Source organism: Marmota marmota, unplaced genomic scaffold (assembly GCF_001458135.2).
Source record: "Marmota marmota marmota unplaced genomic scaffold, marMar, whole genome shotgun sequence".
Lineage (NCBI taxonomy): Eukaryota > Metazoa > Chordata > Mammalia > Rodentia > Sciuridae > Marmota > Marmota marmota.
Window position 1 is genome coordinate 8,919,339 of NW_025999945.1, and position 21,286 is coordinate 8,940,624.

The 21,286-nt window shown below is 39.0% G+C and overlaps 1 protein-coding gene and 1 pseudogene across 3 annotated transcripts in view; one reads left to right on the plus strand and one right to left on the minus strand.

The window, feature by feature from the left end:
- The first annotated feature begins 1,180 nt into the window (after positions 1-1,180).
- LOC107154481 lies at positions 1,181-1,825 on the plus strand (annotated as a pseudogene).
- Positions 1,826-4,148: 2,323 nt separating this feature from the next.
- Ide (insulin degrading enzyme) overlaps positions 4,149-21,286 on the minus strand; it is a 92,350-nt gene continuing 75,212 nt past the window's right edge. For all 3 annotated transcript variants that reach the window (XM_048801758.1, XM_015500121.2, XM_048801759.1), the window contains exons 20-25: positions 17,255-17,422; positions 15,397-15,669; positions 13,050-13,111; positions 7,753-7,825; positions 7,013-7,080; positions 4,149-6,400 (exon numbers count right to left, since the gene is read on the minus strand). In XM_048801758.1, the coding sequence (XP_048657715.1) occupies positions 6,305-6,400; positions 7,013-7,080; positions 7,753-7,825; positions 13,050-13,111; positions 15,397-15,669; positions 17,255-17,422 (740 nt within the window). In that variant the 3' untranslated portion in view covers positions 4,149-6,304. The remainder of the gene's footprint in view (positions 6,401-7,012; positions 7,081-7,752; positions 7,826-13,049; positions 13,112-15,396; positions 15,670-17,254; positions 17,423-21,286) is intronic.

A 21,286-nucleotide genomic window follows, 5' to 3' on the forward strand; every position in this document is an offset into this window, starting at 1 on the left:
AATTCTCTAACTGGTTCCTTCTGAGCAAGGAACGGCTTAAGACATAGCTGGGACAGTGTTGGCACCTCCCAAGTGGGCCCAGTACAGCAAAGGGACCACTATGATGCCAAGCGAAAACACCTTCTTTTGGTGCCTAACCTTATCTATAATGTCCGGATTGCCTTCACCATCACTACTTTCTAAAAGTCATGCCCTCCTGCCTGCTCAGTCTCCTCCTTCTACCTGCTCAGCAGACTTCTGGAAGCTTTTGTTGTTGTTGTTCTAATTAGTTATACTGACAGCAGAATGCATTCTGGACACTTTTGATGGACTCGCTGCTAGAGCCCTTTATCAAGGAACCTGGTTTGGGGCCATGTTGGACATGCTGCTCCACCATGTGTCTGTTGGTCAACCTGACCCTGCTATACCCTTTTTTTTTTTTTTTTTTTAATATTTTATTTTTTAGTTTTTGGCGGACACAACATCTTTGTTTGTATGTGGTGCTGAGGATCGAACCCGGGCTGCACGCATGCCAGGTGAGCGTGCTACCGCTTGAGCCACATCCCCAGCCCCCTGCTATACCCTTGAGCTACCCTTTTCTTCCATCTCAGCATGAGTTTGGAGGTGGCCAGTCACTGGATGCACCACTACAGTTCTGTGATTGGAGGCAGTGAGAGTCACAAGATGATGGACCTGTTAGGGAATCCAGTGCTTTGGATCTATATATTTCCAGGCCTGCTCTGTTCATCCTCTGTGCTGCAAATAAGCTCTTTTACTGCCTCCTGTACCTATTCAATTTCTCTGAAGGACCATGAGTTGGCTCCAGCTCTGTGGGGCTTTTCTGAATGGGCCTCTGGGTCACTGCCCCATTCGCCTTGGTCAAGTCCCTAATCAGCATTATCCACCTGATCACAGCTGCTGATAACATTGCTGCCCTGGACCCAGCAAACTGTGCCAAGAAGTGACCCTGGCACCTCCTGGTACCCCCACCTGACCTGGGCATCTTATTGTATACAAGGTCCCCCTCTGTTCTCTTCCTCCTCTCCTATGAGGTCCATCCTCATGTCTTCCTAATGTTTCCTCCAACGGGCTGGGATGGGGGTCAGCCTCTCTTTGGTGATATCACAATCTCTGTAATCCTGAGAACCAGGTCCACCCTTGTTATGCTTGATGACCTGGCCTACAAATCAGAAAGGATGGAACACCCTGGTGGAGAAACTGAGGTCATCAAATTTGAAATATTTAAAGTGGATACAAAACTATTTCCACAATGCAGACAATTAAATGCGTTGTTGTGGGCAATAGTGCTGTTGGTAAAACACGCCTCCTGATATCCTACACAACGAACAAATTTCCATCTGAGTATGTACCAACTGTTTTTGACAACTATGCAGTCACAGTTATGATTGGTGGAGAGCTATATACTCTTGGACTTTTTGATACTGCAGGGCAAGAGGATTATGACAGATTACGACTGCTGAGTTATCCACAAACAGATGTATTTCTAGTCTGTTTTTAAGTGGTTTCTCTGTCCTCATTTGAAAATGTGAAAGAAAAGTGGGTGCCTGAGATAACTCACCACTGTTCAAAGACTCCTTTCTTGCTTGTCGGGACCCAAATTGATCTCAGAGATGACCCATCTACTATTGAGAAATTTGCCAAGAACAAACAGAAGCCTATCACTCAAGAGACTGCTGAAAAGCTGGCCCGTGATCTGAAGGCTGTCAAGTATGTGAAGTGTTCTGCACTCACACAGAAAGGCCTAAAGAATGTGTTCGATGAAGCAATATTAGCTGCCCTGGAGCCTCCAGAACCAAAGAAGAGCCGCAGGTGTGTGCTGCTATGAACATCTCTTCAGAGCCCTTTCTGCACAGTTGGTGTTGGCATCATACTAAAAGCAATGTTTAAATCAAACTAAATTAACATGCTTAAGTATTTATTGAATAAATGAAATCAATTATCAGAAAAAAAAAATCAAACTAAAGATTAAAAATTAAAATTTGTTTCTGCAATAATGACAAATGCCCTGCAACTACAAACATGCACTCATGAGACAAGGCCCATAGGTGTGCTTCCCCACTCACCATACTAGTTAACTTTGAGTAATTGTCAGAAAGTGATCAGTACTAGTTTTTGTTGTTTAAAAAGGAAAAAAAAAAAAAAACCAACACTTTTTTTTTTTGGTTTAAAAGCAAGGCATGCTTGTGATGACTTTGTAACAGACTAATTTGTTGAAGCCATTCCCTGGTTCCAACCTGGAGAGTAATGAGTAATCTGGGACACTTTTGCACCCCCCACAGCCTTTTTTGGTGTAGGGGGAGTGTGTGTGGGGTTTATTTTTTAGTCTTTTTTAAAAAAATTAACTGATGGACAGCCATTAGGAGAGGAGGACAAATTGATTCCACATTCCACTTCCTAGATCTAGTTTAGAAAAATGTGTTCCCCACCTGGTGCTCTTAGGAAGGAGTATAGTAAATGCCTCATTTAATAATATACTCCTTTTTGAAAGTTGCCTTTTCTCTCCACCCTTGAGTAGATCCAGTATTTGATGAAATTCATGAAAATGGGTGGCAGCTGTCTTGCCCTCCTCTTTTCTAAGACGCACTCCTATATGTGACTGTGACTTTCAAGGAAATTTGTTTGCCCTTTTTTTTTTTTTGGGGGGGGGGTTCATTTCTAACTTCTTTCATTGATAAATGAAGAATAGTATTGCACCTTTTGAAATACACCAAATGAATTTAGTTTGTAATTAAAAAATAATTTTTTCCCCGTCAGTCATTGTTTTGTATACTTAGCATAGATTTGCAACTCACTGTGTGGTGGTCCTAGAACCCAGTTGAAGACCTGGCACACAGAACAACTATGAGGGGTGGTGCTAGAAGACAGATGCCTGCAGGATGACTGGCATCCTTTCAGGTTTGAGGATGTGGGCCTGCTTCATGAAGAAGCTGGTGGTGGATGGGGTGGGAGAACATTTACCTACAAGGGGACTGACCAGTTGGGAATCCCCTTATTTCTGTTTTGCATATGAGGCCCCCCTAGCCCAGTGATATTCTTTAATGAAAATCATGGCGAGAGTCTTGTGGAGAGTCTTCATAAGTGTTAATAGGGATTATTTTTTTCAGCTTATTTGGTTGCAGTTTCCAGTTTTTAAAAATGTTTAATCTTTTTCCACTTTCCCCAAATCCTAAAACTTGTAGATTCATTAGTGTTGAACCAATGCTTTTTTCTGTCTCAATTCTTTGTATATGCATTCTTTTCAGATGTATTAAACAAACAAAAACCCTTCAAAAAAAAAAAAAAAAAAAGGATGCTCAAGAGGCCCCACCTTTAAGCCAGTGCTCCTGGGTGCCAGGTGACCTGAGGATTGGGCATCCCCACACACCCTATTGGCTCAGCCCTGGCTTCTGGCTGGCCTGGGACTTTAGGGACACTTGAGTGAGAGAGATGGTCCTGGGGCTAGGTTTCCCAAAAGACATGTCAGTCAGACCTCTGCCCCTGGCCAGAGGAAGCCCCACACCATGCCCAGGAGGGAAGGGGCCATCTAGATCCTTCCATGGCAATCTCCTCTGCCGGTCTACCCAGGCCCTGGAAGCCCTGATAATAAAGGCAAGAGCTTTCTCTTCTGGACTTGGCTTCCTTTGAGACATTTTGGATCAAGCCGAGAAGTAAAGGGAGACAGGGGAAAAAAGGAAGATCTACCTGGATGCTTTCCCCCAGTTTGCTGCTGGCTCCTTCCTGTCATTTCACAACAGAGAGAAGCCCTTCCTGCCACCCAAGCTCATGCCACATCTTCTCAGCCCACTTTCTTTATGTCCATGACTGTCTGCTTTTATATTTGCTATCCACTACAGTGTAAAAACTCCATGAGGGCAAAGAATTTTCTTTCTTGTTCCTTTATGTCTAAAATGAACATTAACCTTAACTTGACACATAGTAGTTGATTAATAAATATTCTGGGAAAAAAAGAGAGTGGGAAATTAAGTCATTTATTTCAGCAAATCATTGTTTCCCAGATATACTTTATATATGAATTAACTGCTTTCCACATTAGGAATAATGAAAGCAAGGAATCTTGTCAAATTGGGATGTTGAAAGATAGGCTGAGGATTGGTTTAGGATTTAGTTCACTAAAACTTGTAGAAATAATACAAATGCAAACTCCAGAGTTTTAATTCAGCCAATTTATTGTAAACAGGAAAACCCTAGGACTCTATCATACTGGCTGTGTCACATGCTCTTTCACATCAACTAGTCAAAAACAAGTCCCCAGTAACTAATAACTTAATGTGTTTCACAAATCTCATCTGCTAAACACGGAGTAAATAGAAGTATCTGGGGTAGTCTGTTATTGCTCATGGACTGCAGCTGGGATCCATTTAAATGAATCCATTAGTATGCCTGAGTGACCCAACAGTAGCTCTAGATCCCATTTGGAAACCAGAAAGTGCTGGAGCACACTAAACAAGTGCAGGTTCATGGAAGACTACAAGGAATTGCTTTCAGATCTCTTCAGGTGCCTTTCCTCATACAAATGACACTTGTAAATTTTATTCATTTTTTTTTTTTTTAAGAGCTAAAAGTTACTCAATAGCACATAATTTTCCACAGAAAAGGTAGGTGGATTTTCATTTACTTTTACAGTGTTGGATTTAAACACTCAGGACAAATTTTAGATTCATCTTGTATATATTTGCAGTTTGATGAAAAGCTGCATAGTCTACAAATGCATGAGACCAGAAGGAAGTGATAACTTCATACACCTTCTGATGGACCAAGACAGCTTCACACAAGGAGGCTCTTGAAGTTAGATAAAAAGACAGTTACAGCACCACATTGACCTGACAATAGAAAGGGAGCCCTGCTTTTGAAAGCAGTCTCCTAGGTTGTGACTAGTATCATTCTTGCCCCAAATTGAGATAATTTGGAAAATGGAAAAACCTAAGATGTGAAAAGACATGACTCCACAGAAAGAAGTCCTGGCAAATCAAGTCATAAGGGGAGGTTACATTTCATTTGAAAATGCCATTCTTTGCCTGAGTTAGTGGACAACAGGACCACTTACTATTACTAGTGCCTGTATGTGGAAATATATTCACAATTTCTCTTGAAGCAAGTTTTAATAATAGTAAATATTTCAAAACAGCTGTTAAATCTACAATAACAATTTCACCTAAAATAGTATCTCATGAAAAAAATATTTTTAAAAGTCCACTCCAGTCATCTGTATGTATGTTTATATTTATATATTAAAAAAAATAACACTTAAGGCAAGATCAGACTGGTATCAACGAGGGATTTAATCTTATGGAACTCACTACTTAAGAATGCATATCTCCAAAAAGGTGGCTTTGTATTTGCTGCCTTTTAAATTCATAAAGGGGCAAAATATTGTGGTTCACACACTGACTGCAATTTCACTGTAGTAAAGAGTTAAGGGTGCTAACAATAGCTGATGTTGGAAAAGCATGTCACACACTCAGTAGAATCTGAAGTTGACTCTATTTGTACTTGTTAAGTAAATACAGCAACATGTTGATGAGAAATGGTAAAACTGACAGAACACTGCAAACCAACTATGAACAAGAATGGCAATATAATTCAGTCAAAAACAAACCACAGTAATCCTGAGAAATTCAGTTTGGGACAAAATTGATGTAGGGTAAATCTGTATTTCTAGCACTATAAATAAGTAGGGTATTCTAGATTTTTCCAGCATTTTGCTAGTTGGAATAAAAAACATGTTCAAATTTTATAAAAAGATTAAAACCATGCCTTATATAACCAGCAATTTCACTAATAAAAGAAAATGACATTGCTTTGTGCATTATCTGCCAAATGTAATGTTCTCCATTGATTTACACGAAACCATCAAGTAGAAAGCAAATTTGAAGATCAATTTTTAAAAAGGTAATACCTTTTTAAATGTTTTAAAGCCTTCTATGCCAACCTAGGAGGCTTTTACAAAAAAGCTAACTTTTTCTTCAGACAAGTGACTATTTTACAGAATAGGGAAGAAAGATTCTATAGGAATATCATTCATCATTTTAAGCAGTTATATAAGGGAAATTTCTCTTAGTAATGAAAAGAAAAATGTAAAATATTTGAGGGCATGTATTTTAAAAATATTCTACATCTCTAAGACTCTGTAATTTAATTACTTTGGATTTTTAATATTTCTACATAATGACATTTGACAACTTCTTTTTGTCTGTGTCTCTGATAGTGAACAAGAAACTATTAAAGTGGCCAAGACTGTTTTCCTAGGCTCTGGAAGACTCAGGAATACATCCTCTTTTACTTTCCCAGCAGTGAATGGGAATCTTCAGAGTTTTGCAGCCATGAAGTTAATATGTGGTTTCACAAGGGGAAATAGCGGCAAACCACGCTTGAACTCAGTCATGTTCTGAATCACTTCAGGCTGCAAAGAAAAAAAATGTTTCCTTTTAGTGTGTTTAATTTAAAAATAGACTGAAGAGGACACCAATTTTTCTTCAGGGAAAGAAAGTACACCATATAAGGGGATACTCCATAGATTGTTATCTGTTGATCTTTTTTTAGATCAGTAGAGGCAAGGGGTCATAGATTGGTTTATGCAAACCTATGGTGAGTATCACTAGTGGGACTCTGGGCCAGCAGGCAGACTCCTGGCTTTCAAATGGACATACAAAGGCTGGCTCATCAGGGGCTGGGCACCAAGGCTTCAGCAGAGAAGCACAAGCTGGTGTGCCCATCTAGCAAGGGCCTGCTCATATCGTCCTTGCCACAGAGGCACTGTGGAAAAGACTAAGAGGTCTCACTCTAATATTCTGGGGATACATGTGGCCAGAGATGACTCAATGCAAAGTGCTACAACTGTTCAAACAAGAAGCAAAGGAAGACAAGGGCAGAACTTAAGTAATCAGACAGTGTAGGGGGAATTAAAGTAGAAGCTCAAACTCCTGGTGACTTGAAACCTCTAGGTCTTATGTGTCCTGATGAACAAGCTCTTTCTAAGTCCTCTGACAGTACAAGCTAACATAAAGTTTCTTACTTGTGGCAAGGCTGGTGCTTGTGACAAATTTATATCATTTTGACAGGGGAACTCTCCAACAACAGGACCTATAAGAAAATGAAAGGTTTTAATGCTTTGCTATATTCATACTTGCACACAAGAGCAAATCTGAAAAAAAAAAAAAAAAAAAAATCCAAGCCAGATCCAATCAGGTCTAACTCATGTGCATCTCAGATTCTCTCAGGCTGCCTGCTCCCAAATAATTGATTGCTTGTCCTGCCTTTTGTGTGTCCTCAATGATGGTTAATGATGTTACTGAGGTCATAAAGCCTTGGCTGCAGCAGCAGCTTAGTGCTCAGGTTTGATTTGACAGGATGGATCTCCACACATCCAGAAGGATGTAGTAAAACCCAGAAGGTCAGGGGGGTTAATGGCCAAATAGTAAGAGGAGGAGACAAGTAGGTAAATTGCTGAATCTTGCTTCCCACACATAGTGATACCATAAAGCTTCTTTGGAGTCAGCCCACTGGCAATCAGCTGTGTTTTCCTGTGAATCTGTGGCTACTTTGGCACTGTCACCTGGTACTGTTTTTTTTCCTTCACAGCTTCATTTCCCCTTCCCTCTTACTTTTGCTTCCATAGAGCAGACTCTATTTCCCCTTATCTGTCTACATTCTAATGCTCTATAAGTCATATGGCTATGGCAATGGATAGCCATATGATTCAACATGAGCCTAAAACACAGACTTAAAAAAAAAAAGTCAATATTTAATACTTACAAGAATCCATTTCCCTGGCAAGAACGTGAACGGATACCTTATGTCTCCTTGGGGCATCTACTGCTAACATTTCCTAGGCAGAAAGAAGAGCGAGGTCATCATTTTCCAAAGGGGTACAAATTGTGATGAAGTGCTGCTGGGTATGGTGAACCACACTTATAATTGTAGCAACTTCAGGAGGCTGAGACAGGAGGATCACAAGTTCAAGGCCAGCTTGGGCATTTCAGCAGGACCCCATCTCAATATTAAAAATAAAAGGGGGTCAAAATGCCAGGCTTGGTGACTCCTGCCTATAATCCTAGCAACTTGGGAGGCTGAAACAGGGGGGGATAGCAAGTTCAGCAACTTAGTGAGGCCCTGCCTCAAAATAAAATATAACAAAGGCTGGGGATGTAGATTAGTGAATGCCCCTGTTCAATCTCCAGCCCCTCCAGCATCCTACCTCCAAGACAAGGTGCGGATGTGGTGGGGGAATTGTGATAAGGTAGGAGGAGATATCTGATGCCTTAGCCAGATGTGATGTTTCACAGACCAGAGAGATCACTGGGCAAGCCAAATTCACCCAACAGTTATTTATGGAGCAGTTATTATAAGCCTGGTCCCGTGTGGCTACAAAGGAAGGCCTGATGATGTTTCACAGCAAGCCTGACCATGGTTGCCTCTGTCCTCTGTTGACAGGATGGCCCAGATGACCCCCACAGGCCTGTTCTGACCTCTCCAGCTTTTTTTAGGGTCTTAGCCCAGGCCTGCCTCCAGTAATATGTAAAACCTCATCTAAGAATGTCTTTCTTTTCTTTTCTCTTTTTGCAGTCTGGGGACCAAACCCAGGACCTTGCACATGGTAGGCACTGAGACACACCCCAGCCCTAAGAAACACTTTTTCCTAGATGCCTCTGTTAATATCTTGTAGAATACCAGCTGAAGCACAACTAGGGAAACGCTACTCTAGATTCAGCTTAAGCAAGTTACATTAGAACATCATCTTTTGTGAACAACTGTAACTAATAATACTTCAAGATGAAAATCTGAGAAACCAAAAAGTACAGAATGTGATAACCTTTTTTTGTAGTTAACTGAGGATAAATACCTATGCCCACAAAACAAAATGGTCTTGAGTGGCAAATAAGTACAACTAAAATTTATTTTGTAACATCAAGAAGTAAAACATGGGCCTGGGGATGTGGCTCAAGCGGTAGTACGCTCGCCTGGCATGCGTGCGGCCCAGGTTCAATCCTCAGCACCACATACCAACAAAGATGTTGTGTCCGCCGAGAACTAAAAAATAAATATTAAAAAAATTAAAAAAAAAAAAAAGAAGTAAAACATGGGCTGGGGTTGTGGCTCAGTGGTGGAGCGCTTGCCTAGCATGTGTGAGGCACTGTGTTCAATCCTCAGCAAAACATAAAAATAAATAAAAGGTATTGTGTCCATCTATAATAAAAAAAAAAGAAACAACACATTCTGATTTATAGCACCAAAACCTTCAACACTGCTTATTAAATGCTACTAAGTGCCAAATATTTTAAATACCTCATTCCCATAATATTCCAATCAATTCTACTTTGTAGATAAGGAAACAGGTTTTAGCGCTTAAGTAACCTGGCTGAGGTCACAAAACTACCAGTTGGTGTTGGGGTGGAGCCTGGCTCCACATGTTCCTGTTGCTGCTCCACAAACAAAAGAACCTCAGAAGGAGGTAATATGACTCAGTAGGTTAGCAGACCACTTATTGAGCTGTGTATCAAGAAACACATGCCCTATCCCCAATCCTCTGCTCCTCACTACCCTACTGTAGCTCTCTTTTCATGTACATGAAGACCACCTGAGGTTATAGTTCATATCAAAAACTTTGTTCCAGGATCCCTAAAGCATAAACGCCAAGAGTGAATATACAGGATGGCATCAAATTAAAAAGCTTCTGCACAGCTAAGAAAACAATTAGGAATGTGAAGAGAGAACCTACAAAATGGGAGAAAATCTTTGCTAGCTACTCTTTTGATAGAGGATTAATTTCTAGAATACCTAAGAATTTAAAAAATTTTACGCCATAAAAATCAAATAACCCAATTAATAAATAGGCAAATGAATTGAACAAACACTTCTCAAAAGAAATACAAATGGCTGACAAATACATGAAAAAATGTTCAACAGCTTTAGCAATTAGGGAAATACAAATAAAACTATACTGAGATTTCATTTCACATCAGTCACAATGGCAGTTATCAAGAATACAAATAATAAACACTGGAAAGGATGTAGAGAAAAAGGACCACTTTCACACTGTGGCAGGACTGTAAATTAACACAACCTCTATGGAAATCAATATGGAGCCTCTTTGAAAGATTATGGTATATATATGTAGTAAGAATTGTAAAGCCAAAAAAAAGTACATGTATGAAGACATAAATTGGCGTGAATATACTTTATATACAAAGATATGAAAAATTGTGCTCTAAATATGTAATAAGAATTGTAATGCATTCTGCTGTCATGTATTTAAAAAAATAAAATCAATTAAAAAAAAAAGATTAGGCATGGGACGGAGGTTGCAGCTCAGTGGTAGAGCTCTTGCTTAGCACATGTGAGGCACTGGGTTTGATCCTCAGCACCACATAAAAATAAATAAATGAATAAAGGTATTGTATAAAAAAAATAAAGAAAAGAAATATTACACATGGAACCACCATATGACCCAGCTATGCCACTCCTCAGTATTTATCCTAAAGAATTGAAGCCATCATACTATTCTGATACATGCATACCCATGTTTATAGCAACACCAGTCACAATAGCTAAACTACAGAACCAGTGTAGGCATCCATCAGTGAATAAATGGATAAAGAAAATGTGGCATATATACACAATGGAGTTTTTTTTTTTTTCACAATGGAGTTTTATTCAGCCATAAAAAAGAATAAAATTATGTCATTTGCAGGAAAATGGATGGAACTTGGGAACATTAAGTTAAATGAAATTAGTCAAACTCAGGACGGTCAGGGTCTCATTTTTCTCTCATACGCGGAAGCTACAGAGGAAAAAGGAAAAGGTGTGTATACAGGGGAATCTCATGAAAATCATAAGGAGATCAGCAGACAAAAAGGACCAGCGGGTGAAAGGTAAGGAGAACTGCTGGGGTGAGATATTGACCAAATTATATTATTATATTGTGTGTATATATGAACATGTAACAACAAATCCCATCATTATGTACAACTATAATGCATGAATAAAAAATGTGGAAAAAAAAAGTTTCATATTTTCAAAGGCTATTACTGCAAAGGAGCATGAATAGTTGAGATAAGACAGAGATGCCTTCCTCTACACAAGACAAAGGGAGAAAATAACTTGCGCAGCTATCTATTTCCACCACCAAAATGGCTCAATTCTCACTGCCTAAAAATATGAATTCCAGGGGCTGGGGTTGTGGCTCAGAGGTAGAGCACTCACCTGGCATGCGTGAGGCACTGGGTTTCATCCTCAGCACCACATAAAAATAAAATAAAGGTACACAACTAAAAAATATTTTTAAAAAATGTGGGGCTGGGGTTGCGGTTCAGCAGTAAAGCACTTGCTTATTAGCATGTACAAGGCCCTGGGTTTGATCTTCAGTACCACCAAATAAAATAAATAAAGGTATTGTGCCCAACTACAACTAAAAAATATAAAAAATATGCATTCAAAATATTGGTTTTTGTTGTCAAATTCTGAAACTATGGTGCTACATCCATCCTCTTTTTTATCATTAAGGTGTTGTCAGCTACATTAATCATGTTTTACGTAAGAGAACAGCAGTCTTGCAGTTTTGCAGATTTGGGGGGAAGAGGTGTAAATAACTTCTAGATGGCGTAAGAGAACCACTTTCCCCTATGAAAATTAAATGGGCATTGAAAGCCCTAACATATGAGAAAAATGTGATAAGGCCTTACTGTGCAAAAATCATGCTAATGAGGACTGCAAACAGATTTCTTATGCAGGCAGCTACAATATACCTCTGGAAATGACATTTTAAGTAAATGATCTCTCCTCTAAAGGGATGTGAAAATGGGATGGGACTGAGTTCCCGATGAAACAGCTTCTAATCACAGATATAATCTAGGCAAAATGGCTAGACCACTTAAGAGACAATTCTAAGGTGTTATAGCAATCAGAGTATTATTTTTTTCCAGGCACAAAAGTGTTCTATATAAAGTAGTGGTCCCAATAAATTACAAAGATCATATGTAGCATTCAAAATTAGTATAAGTCCATTGCAGCATAAATTTTGAATGTCTGTACTTGACATGCTATTTATATTATATGACTACTTACTACAAATTTTGCTATTCTTAAGATTATGGAGGGGAAAATTTAGATGATGTGAACTTCTTTTTTTAAAAATATTTTATTTCTTTTCTTTTCTTTTTTTTTTTTTAGTTTTAGGTGGACACATTATTTTATTTTTATGTGGTGCTGAGGATGGAACCCAATGCCTCATGCATGCTAGACGAGCGCTCTACCACTGAGCCACAACCCCAGCCCCTGATGTGAACTTCTTAAAGTTGTTCTGGGAAGACTTTAATGCTTCTTTTCTCTGCATGATAAACTTTCTCATTAAGCACAGGCATTTAAAGCTCATAAGATTTCTGAACACAGTTCAAAGGGGAGTAATTATGTATTTAAAAAAGGAGGCACAGTTGCTCCTAAGTAGGTGAAAACAATGTGTAGTTGTCAGAGCCTGGAAAATAATCTGATTCTCCAGTTTTTTTTTTTTTTTTTTTTTTTCTTCCTCCCCACCAAACAAGCTTAGCAATGTTCTTTGTAGTGGAGTAGAAACAAAGGAACAGCTGGGCACGGTGGCACACACCTGTAATCCTAGGGGCTTGGGAAGCTGAGGCAGGAGAATCATGAGTTTAAAGCCAGCCCAGAGAAAAAACAAAAAAACATAAGGTGCTAAGCAACTGGGTGAGACCCTGTCTCTAAATAAAATACAAAAAAGGGCTGGGGATTTGGCTCAGTAGTTGACTGTCCCTGAGTTCAATTCCCTGGTACCAAAAAAAAAGGGGGGGTGAGGGAGAGTTCAGAGAGGTGGATTTAGAAGGCAGGAAGAGCCAATGTAGACCTCAGTTCAGAAGAAAAGCAAGACACTACTGGGTTCAATAAGAATTGTCTATTTTTTTCTAAGAGTAATAGGCCAAAATGTGTCAAAAATACTTAAACTCACAAAAGCACCTTCATAAATCCAAGCTGAATGTCAAACAGTAACACAACATATAACACATTTCCTTCACTCAAAATGTAAATAAATATATTCAACTTACCTTGTAGAATTTGATGATGTCTTCCTTGGTAAGGGTCTTTAAATATGCAACTTCTATATTATCTGAAAAAGTAATCAAACAATAGTTTTCTAATATTTTCACATTAAGCAGTCAAAAATACTAATAAACTACAATACATTTCACTCCAAGCCTTTCAAGTATCCAGTTTTTTTTTTTAATACTGGAGATTGAATCCAAGGGCGCTCTACCACTGAGCTACATCCCCAGTCCTTTTTATTTTTTATTTTGAAACAGGGTCTTGCTAAGTTGCTGACGCTGGCCTCAAACTTTTGATCCTCCTACTTCAGCACCCCAAGTTGGTAGTTGATAGGTAGGCACCACCACACCTGGCTAAAAATATATTTTTAGGTGACCATATGCTCCTGCAAGTAGAAAGCGAATAGATTTTAAGTAAAAGTAAGTGGATACAGTGCAATAGGTAAAAACCTTGGTTTAGGAATGAGGCCAGCCTTGGTTACACATCATGGCTCTCTGCTATTTGCTGCTGGATTTTGGGTTAGTCACTTTGACTTTTCTATTTTTATGTGGTGCTGGGGGTTGAACTCAGGGCCTTGTGCATGCCAAGCAAGTGCTCTATCAACTGAGCTTCATCCCCAACCCTCACTTCAACTTTTCCGAGCCTCAGTTTCCCCATCTAGAAATTGGGGCAACTACTCAATATGGCTGTAATGAGAAAACCAAGAAAATGACATGTGATGTTATGCACATGGTAAATGCTCAATAAGTGCTAGATACACTCGTAGTGAATCCAACTTCTAGAAAAAATTACAGGAAACTGAGGCCTCAAAAAGGTGATTTGGCCAAAATCTTCAATTTGTTGATATCAGAATATATACACTACTCAACTCCCCTAACTTCTAGTGTGGCTTAGTGCACTCTATTATTGATCTATGTTCTGGAGGAAAGGTAAGAGGAAGCTGACAGGGGACTTCAGAAAGCACAGATCTTCCAAATCTGAAAGCTGTGCAAGTTTTAGGAGAACCCTACAGAAAATGTTTGAAATCCCATGCCTCTAGGGCACTACCTGGCTCAAGGGGATTAATTCATTCTTTTTTTGGGGGGGTGGGAAGGGGCAGGGGTCTTTTCCACTGAGTTACATCCCCAGCCTTTTTTATTTTGAGACAGGGTCTTGCTAAATTTCTTAAGGCCTCACTAAGTTGCTGAGGCTCTGGAGTTGTGGGATTACAGGTGTGCACCATCATTCCTCGCCTTAAGGGAATTCAATCTACAGATTTTTCATTTTTTCAGTGTTATGGGAAATAGGTACTTATGTATCTGTGCTCAGAGTCTCAGGGGTACACTGATAGAACAAATAAACAAGTGAAATTAGATTTGTTATTAATATACCAATGTGAGTTACAGGGAGATCTAGCTGTAGTTTTGGAGAAGAAAAGGAGATAAGGTTCCTAATAGGAAATTTTTAGGGGTGGATGGGAAGAAAGGGGACAGGGGATTAGCAATGATGGTGGAATATGATGAACATCATTATCCAAAGTACATGTATGAAGACATGAATTGGTGTGAATATACTTTATATACAACCAGAGATATGAAAAATTGTGCTCTATATGTGTAATATGAATTGTAATGCATTCCACTGTCATTTATTTAAAAAATCAAATAAATAAATTACTGTACATAGATGTTTACCAAAATATTATTAATAACAATGTTAAATATAGAATGTTCACATTTTAGTATGTGTCCATAATATTTGACATATTTATTTCCATTTTTGGAATGTCTAATATAGGAAAAAGTCATTAGTACTTATAGTATTTGTACATATTTATGGATATTAAAATGTGGCTCTGCTATATTTGATCATGAAAAGTATTTAAAGCAATGTGTACATTATTATTTCATTTCACCAAAAAGCTGTGTTTGTTAGAAAATACATTTGGAAGAACTTAGAATTAAACAAAGATTTTTTAAAATTGTGATATTATTCCATGCTACTTTTGTATTTATTTATTTATTTATTTAGTTGTAGTTGGATGCAATACCTTTATTTCACTTATCTATTTTTATGTGGTGCCAAGGATCGAATCCAGGGTCTCCCATGTGTGAGGCAAGCGCTCTACCACTGAGCCACTATCCCAGCCCAATGCTACTTTTGTATTTTTTATTCATCTAATTAGTGTGAATCTTAAATAACAAGAAGGTTTCTTTTAATAAATAAATAAATAAATAACAGTTCTTTTAAAGTGCCATCCCTACTCTACTGCCAAATCACAAAATATATACCATTTTGTAGAATGGCCTCAATGTTCTCAAATTTTACATTTAAGTGCCATAATATGTTGGGGTTCTAATTTTACCTTACCTCTGTCAAAATTGTATTGCTGGGAGATGATTTCTCCCCAATATTTAGCACACTCTGCAGATAATTTCTTTGGTTTGTCAAGTCGACGAATTGCTAATGCTTGAATATGTTTTTGGAAGGCTTCTTCTGTCATGTCCTCTATGGACTTTTCCATAGTAATTAAGAAAGCTTCCACTCTGCTTTCTAGGTAGTGTGGTGGCTTTTCTGATTGGATGATGAAGCGCAAGCCCTGTATACCATTAGCTCGACGTGGCCCACTGAAGACAATGTAACCTAAAACACAAACATCATCCAGTCAGGATCTTGGCATTTGAGACTTAGGCCACTTTTAATCTTTTGGAGCAATAAAATCTACTTTAGAATTTTAGATTATCTATCCTTGAAAAAATATTAAGACAGTCTCAGTTTCTAAAGACAGAGCAGAAGAGCTCGCTGAAGACTAGTTAGAAAGTTGGAGATGACTTTTTCTTCTTTGGGAAAAACAAAACAAAAAAATCTCCAAACAACCCCATTCATCATTTGAACTCACATTCCACCTCCTCACTTTTTGTTAGTTAATCCCCTTCAACCTAAGCTTAAGTAATTCGCATTCCCATGACATGCTGTACTCATTTTCATCCCTATCTACTGTCCCAGTTATCTGCTTTTAGTATCTAAGTTCCTTATATGAACCTGGCTCTACCACTGCATTTCTTATTAGATAATCCATTCCTGGACCTACTCTATTCAGACTGTAACTCTACAGAGACTGGGCTAACTAAAGGTTATATTTCCATTGGCATCTGGTGATGCCATGAACACAGTGCTTCAAGGACTTTCTAAACTGAGTTCTTGGCTTGCTTCCTTCTGCTGTTCTGCACCTCTGACAACTTCATTGTGTTTGGGCTCTAATTCTGAGGAAGTCATTATCTTCAGCAGAGCTTTTATACTTTGAACACTCTTAAAGACTATTCATAACATAACCATTTGTATAGTTCCTAGCATGGTGTTTTTAAAAAAATTACAGGTATCAAGAGAGACTTACCAAATCCTCTTTCACTGGTTCCTCTCTGCCATTAACAAGGGCCTTCTTGAACTTTTTTTGGGGGGTGGGGCAGAGTACCAGGGACTGAACTCAGGGGCACTTGACCACTAAGCCACATCTCCAGTCCTATTTTGTATTTTATTTAGAAAAAGGCTCTCACTGAGTTGCTTAGCATCTCACTTTTGCTGAGGCTGGCTTTGAACTCAAGATCCTCCTGCCTCAGCCTCCCAAGCCACTGGGATTACAGGAATGCTTCATGGCGCTTGGCTTCTTGAACTTCTTTACTCATTTATTAAATCTGCCAGGAAGTCTAAGACTTTTACCAGTGCCTAAAATTTTGCAAATACATTCCGAGTACCTTGTATGTGTCCCAGGTTTGGGATATAGTGATGAATAAGAGAGAATACCTGCCCTCAGGGAACTTGTTTGGTGAATCCAAGCTCCTCTGAAGGGCTGCTTTCTATTTTGCTACTCTTGAGTCTGCCCTCAGCATTCTCTCCTCTCTACCTGAAATGTCTTCTTTATTGACATGTATGTAATATAAATACAGGGTCATCTCATTAAGAAGTGCTTTGATATCTACAAGATATTGACTGCTTATCTATCTTATTTATATGAAGGTGCTAGGGATAGAACCCAGGATCCCGTGCATACAAGACAAGCATTCTACCACTGAACTACACCCCCAGCTTGGATTGCTTATCTTTTAGAAGTGAATTCTCTGTCAACAAGGTTTTCACAAGTCTCTCTTCTACATGTGGAGAATGTTTTCTGAGGACAACTGTTTTTCGTTAAGGTCTATAGTATCTTGCTATTACCCCACTTCCTTCTCACCCAGCTGCTCCTTGGTACGCAGGGTATTGAAGCAAGGCTCAGAGATAATCTGACAGAAAAGTTCTAGAAACATGTTCTCCGAGGTGCTCTGCATGTCTGTTTGGTAGTATATCTCGATGCCACAGTTATTATGAACTTCATTCCTCTGCTGATAAACAAACCATCCTCCTAGAAGTTTCAAAAAGAGAGCAACAAGTTAAAAAATTAATTTAGGGTTTAATAAAATCAATGCTATGTTTACCCATTAATATATGTAACTTTCTGTTCATAAAATGGCAGCACTAAATTCTTATCAGAAGAGGGAGGAGAATCTGAGCTGTAAAACCCTACCCTTTCCATTTTCAGACTTTTCATTTATATAACAAATGTCTCCTTCACAGTGCATAAAAATTTTCTTTTTTAATTTTTATTTTTTGATACTGGGGATTGAAGTCAGAGGTTCTTTTTACCACTGAACCACATCCCCTGTCCTTTTTATTTTTTGTTTTGAAACAAGACCTCACAAAGTTGCTTAGGGACTTGCTAAGTTGCTGAGGCTGGCCTGGAACTTGTAATCCTCCTGCTTCAGCCTCCAAGTTGCTAGAATTACAGATGTATGCTACTGTGCCTAGCAACTTTTAATTTTTAAACCATAAATGCTTTCCCATGGAGAGTTAAATGAGGGATTATTTAAGGCATTCATATCTGATCACTTGGCTAAATTGAAATAATTTCCTAACACCTGGCATTTTGAGAATATGATTGATGTAAACTTTTTTGTGTGTGTGTGGGGGGGTACTGGGTATTGAATATAGGGCCCCTTACATGTTAGGCAAGTGTTCTACCACTCAGTTATGCTTTCAGCCCTTTGAGACATGGTTGGGCTAAATTACCCCTTGTTGGGCTCCACCCTGCAATCCTCCGGCCTCAGCCTCCTGAGTACCTGGGATTATAGGTTTCTGCCACTGAGCCTGGATTAAACTGGGCTATTTTGGGACTTGAGGCAATGTGGGGCCCAAAAGACAGGGTCCTAGGAGAAGAAAAAGAAAGAAGATGAGCTGGGGCTATAGCTTAGTGGCAAAGCACTTGCCTAGCATGCATGAGGCACTGGGTTCAATCCTCAGCACCACATACAAATTAACAAAAATAAAATAAAGGCATTCTGTCAACTAAAAAAAAAAAATTTAAGAAAAGAAGAAAGTAGAGTGAAAGAGTTATGAAAGATTCACTTTGAAATTTTGTTTTTAGTTGGGCTCAGTTTGCCTAAAGATAAATGTTATAGACCTTTCTTTCTTTTTTTGTGTTGGGATGAACCTAGGACCTTGCACAAGGTAAGTAAACACTCTACCACTGAGCAGCATTCCAGCCCCAATACTATGGCTCTTAAAAAACAGATCTTGATTCTTCCTCTTTGCCCTATTTGTAATGAGAAACAAACTAGAAGATTGACAATTTCATGATGACTGGGCGTGAAGAAGAGCAGAGCTGTGCTCAAGATATCCCATTCAACAAAGATATTCTGAGGTAGTGTGTAGCTATTTAGAGACAGACTTCAGTTTTAAGGACTGCATAGTGTAATAAAAAGGTGGTGGTGCACTTTTATTTATTTATTTAGTTGTAGATAGACACAATATCTTTATTTATTCATTTTTATGTGGTGCTGAGGATCAAATCCAGGGCCTCACACGTGCAAAGCAGGTGCTCTACCACTGAGCTACAGCCCCAGCCCCTTGGTGGTGCACTTTAATCCAAATGCAAGAGTAGAAATGCTGAGTAGCTAAAACAGAGGTTCAGAAAACTGTTAGGAGTTTAAAAGTAGAAGTGACTACTTTTAGATAAGAGTCTTAGAAAAAGTTTAGTGGATGTTATAGTTTGGATCTTGAATGCCTCCACTTATGGTTTAGTTGTGGTGCCCCCAAAAGCTCACATATGAGACAAAGCAAGGTTTGGAGGAGAAATGATTGGGCTATAGTCTTAATCTAATCAGTGAATTAATCCATGATAGGATTGACTGGATGGTAAGCTAGAGGCAGGTAGGGTATGGCTGGAGGAAGTGGTTCACTAGGGGCAGGGCCATAGGGTATATATTTGTATCTGGCCAGTAGAGTCTCTCTCTGCTTCCTGATCACAATGTGAGCTCCTTCCCTCTGTCACACTCTTCTGCCATGATGTTCTACCTGGAGCCCTGAGGAATGGAGCCAGCCTTCTATAGACTAAGACCACTGAAACTGTGAGCCCTTTTCTCCTCTACAATTGTGCTGGTTGGGTACGTCAGACACAGCAGCAAAAAAGCTGACTAAAACACCTGCAAAAGCTCATGTGTTGAAGGCTTGGCCCTGGCCTGTGGTGCTGCTACTGGAAGGCAGTAGAACCTTTTGGGAGGCAGAGTCTAGTGGAAAGAAGTTAGGTTACTGGGAGCATAGAAGAGGATATTGGGACCCCATTCTCCTCTTCCTCAGGCTGCCATGAGTTGAAGGCTTCCTCGCTTACAGGCCCCAAAAGTAAAAGGCCATGATGAAACCTCCAAAACTTGAGCCAAAATACACTCATCCTCCTTCTTTTTGGTGGTGGTGGGAGATCAGGGATTGAACTCAGGGGCACTCAAAACACTGAGCTACATTTTCAGCCTCATTTTGTATTTTATTTAGAGACAGGGTCTCACTGAGTTGCTTAGCACCTTGCTTTTGATGAGGCTGGCTTTGATCTCAAGATCCTCCTGCCTCAACCTCCTGAGCTACTGGGATTACAGGAGTGCTCCACTCCACCTGGCCACCCACCCTTTTTATAAGTTGTTTATCTTGGGTATTTTGTCAATGACAAAAAGCTAACACAATGGAGTAGGTGTTTGGAAGAATGAGTAGGGTGTAGACAAGGTCCATGGGGAAGAAGGGGCTGAGGGGAACATTATCTTAGGAGGATAAAAGAGCTGAGAGAAGAAAAGCACAGATGCTGCATGAATGGGAAAATACCACGAAATGCGGCCAAGAAACATCAGCTCTCATTCTTGGTCTAATATACCTCTCATGATACAGTCTGCAACAATATTAAATCATGTTAATGTATTTTTACATGAAATAGACAATTGTTGCCAGGTGTGGTGACCAATACATATAATTTCATCAACTTGGAAGGCTGAGGCAAGAGAATTGCAAATTTGAGGTCAGTCTCAACAATTCAGCAAGATCCTGTCTGAAAATAAAAAGAACTGGGGATGTAACTTAGAGGCAAAGTTCCCCTGGGTTCAATCCTCAGTAGTAAAAACAAACAAACAAACAAAAAAAATCATTGTTAATGTAAAAGTTACCCAATGTTGCAAACCCAAATACATGAATAAAATCAATTATTGATGTTGATCCCTATGAAAACATTCTTTTTTTTTTTTGCTTTTGTTTTTTAGTTGTAGTTGGACATAATACCTTTATTTTAATTTTTACGTGGTACTGAGGAATGAATCCAGCACCCCACACATGCTAAGCGAGTGCTCTACTGCTGAGCCACAACTCCAGCCCCAGAAAACATTCTTTTTTATGTGTGGCATTGAGGATTTAACCTGGAGCATACAACTGAGTGACACCCCTAGCCCAATTTTAGTTTTATTTTGAGCTAGGTTCTCACTAAATTTCCAAGGCTGGCCTCAGATTTGTGATTCTCCTGCCTGACTCCTGAATCACTAGGATTATGGGAGTGTGCTATTGTGCCCAGCTATGAAAATATTCTTTTTTTTTTTAATATTTATTTTAGTTTTAGGTGGACACAATATCTTCATTTTACATTTATGTAGTGCTGAGGATCGAACTCAGTGCCTCATGCATGCTAGGCGAGTATACTCTACCACTGAGCCACAACCCCAGCTCCCAGCTATGAAAATATTCTTATAATAAATATATGTTATCTGCACCTATAACTTTACTAAAACCTTTTCTGCCAAAGATTATTATGGGTTTCCAGTGAAATAGTTATTACTTTCTATGAATAAATTTTATACTTCCCAGTCAATATTTTAAATGTGATATATTTAATTCCTAACTCTTCTATACTCAAGTACCAGTCAAT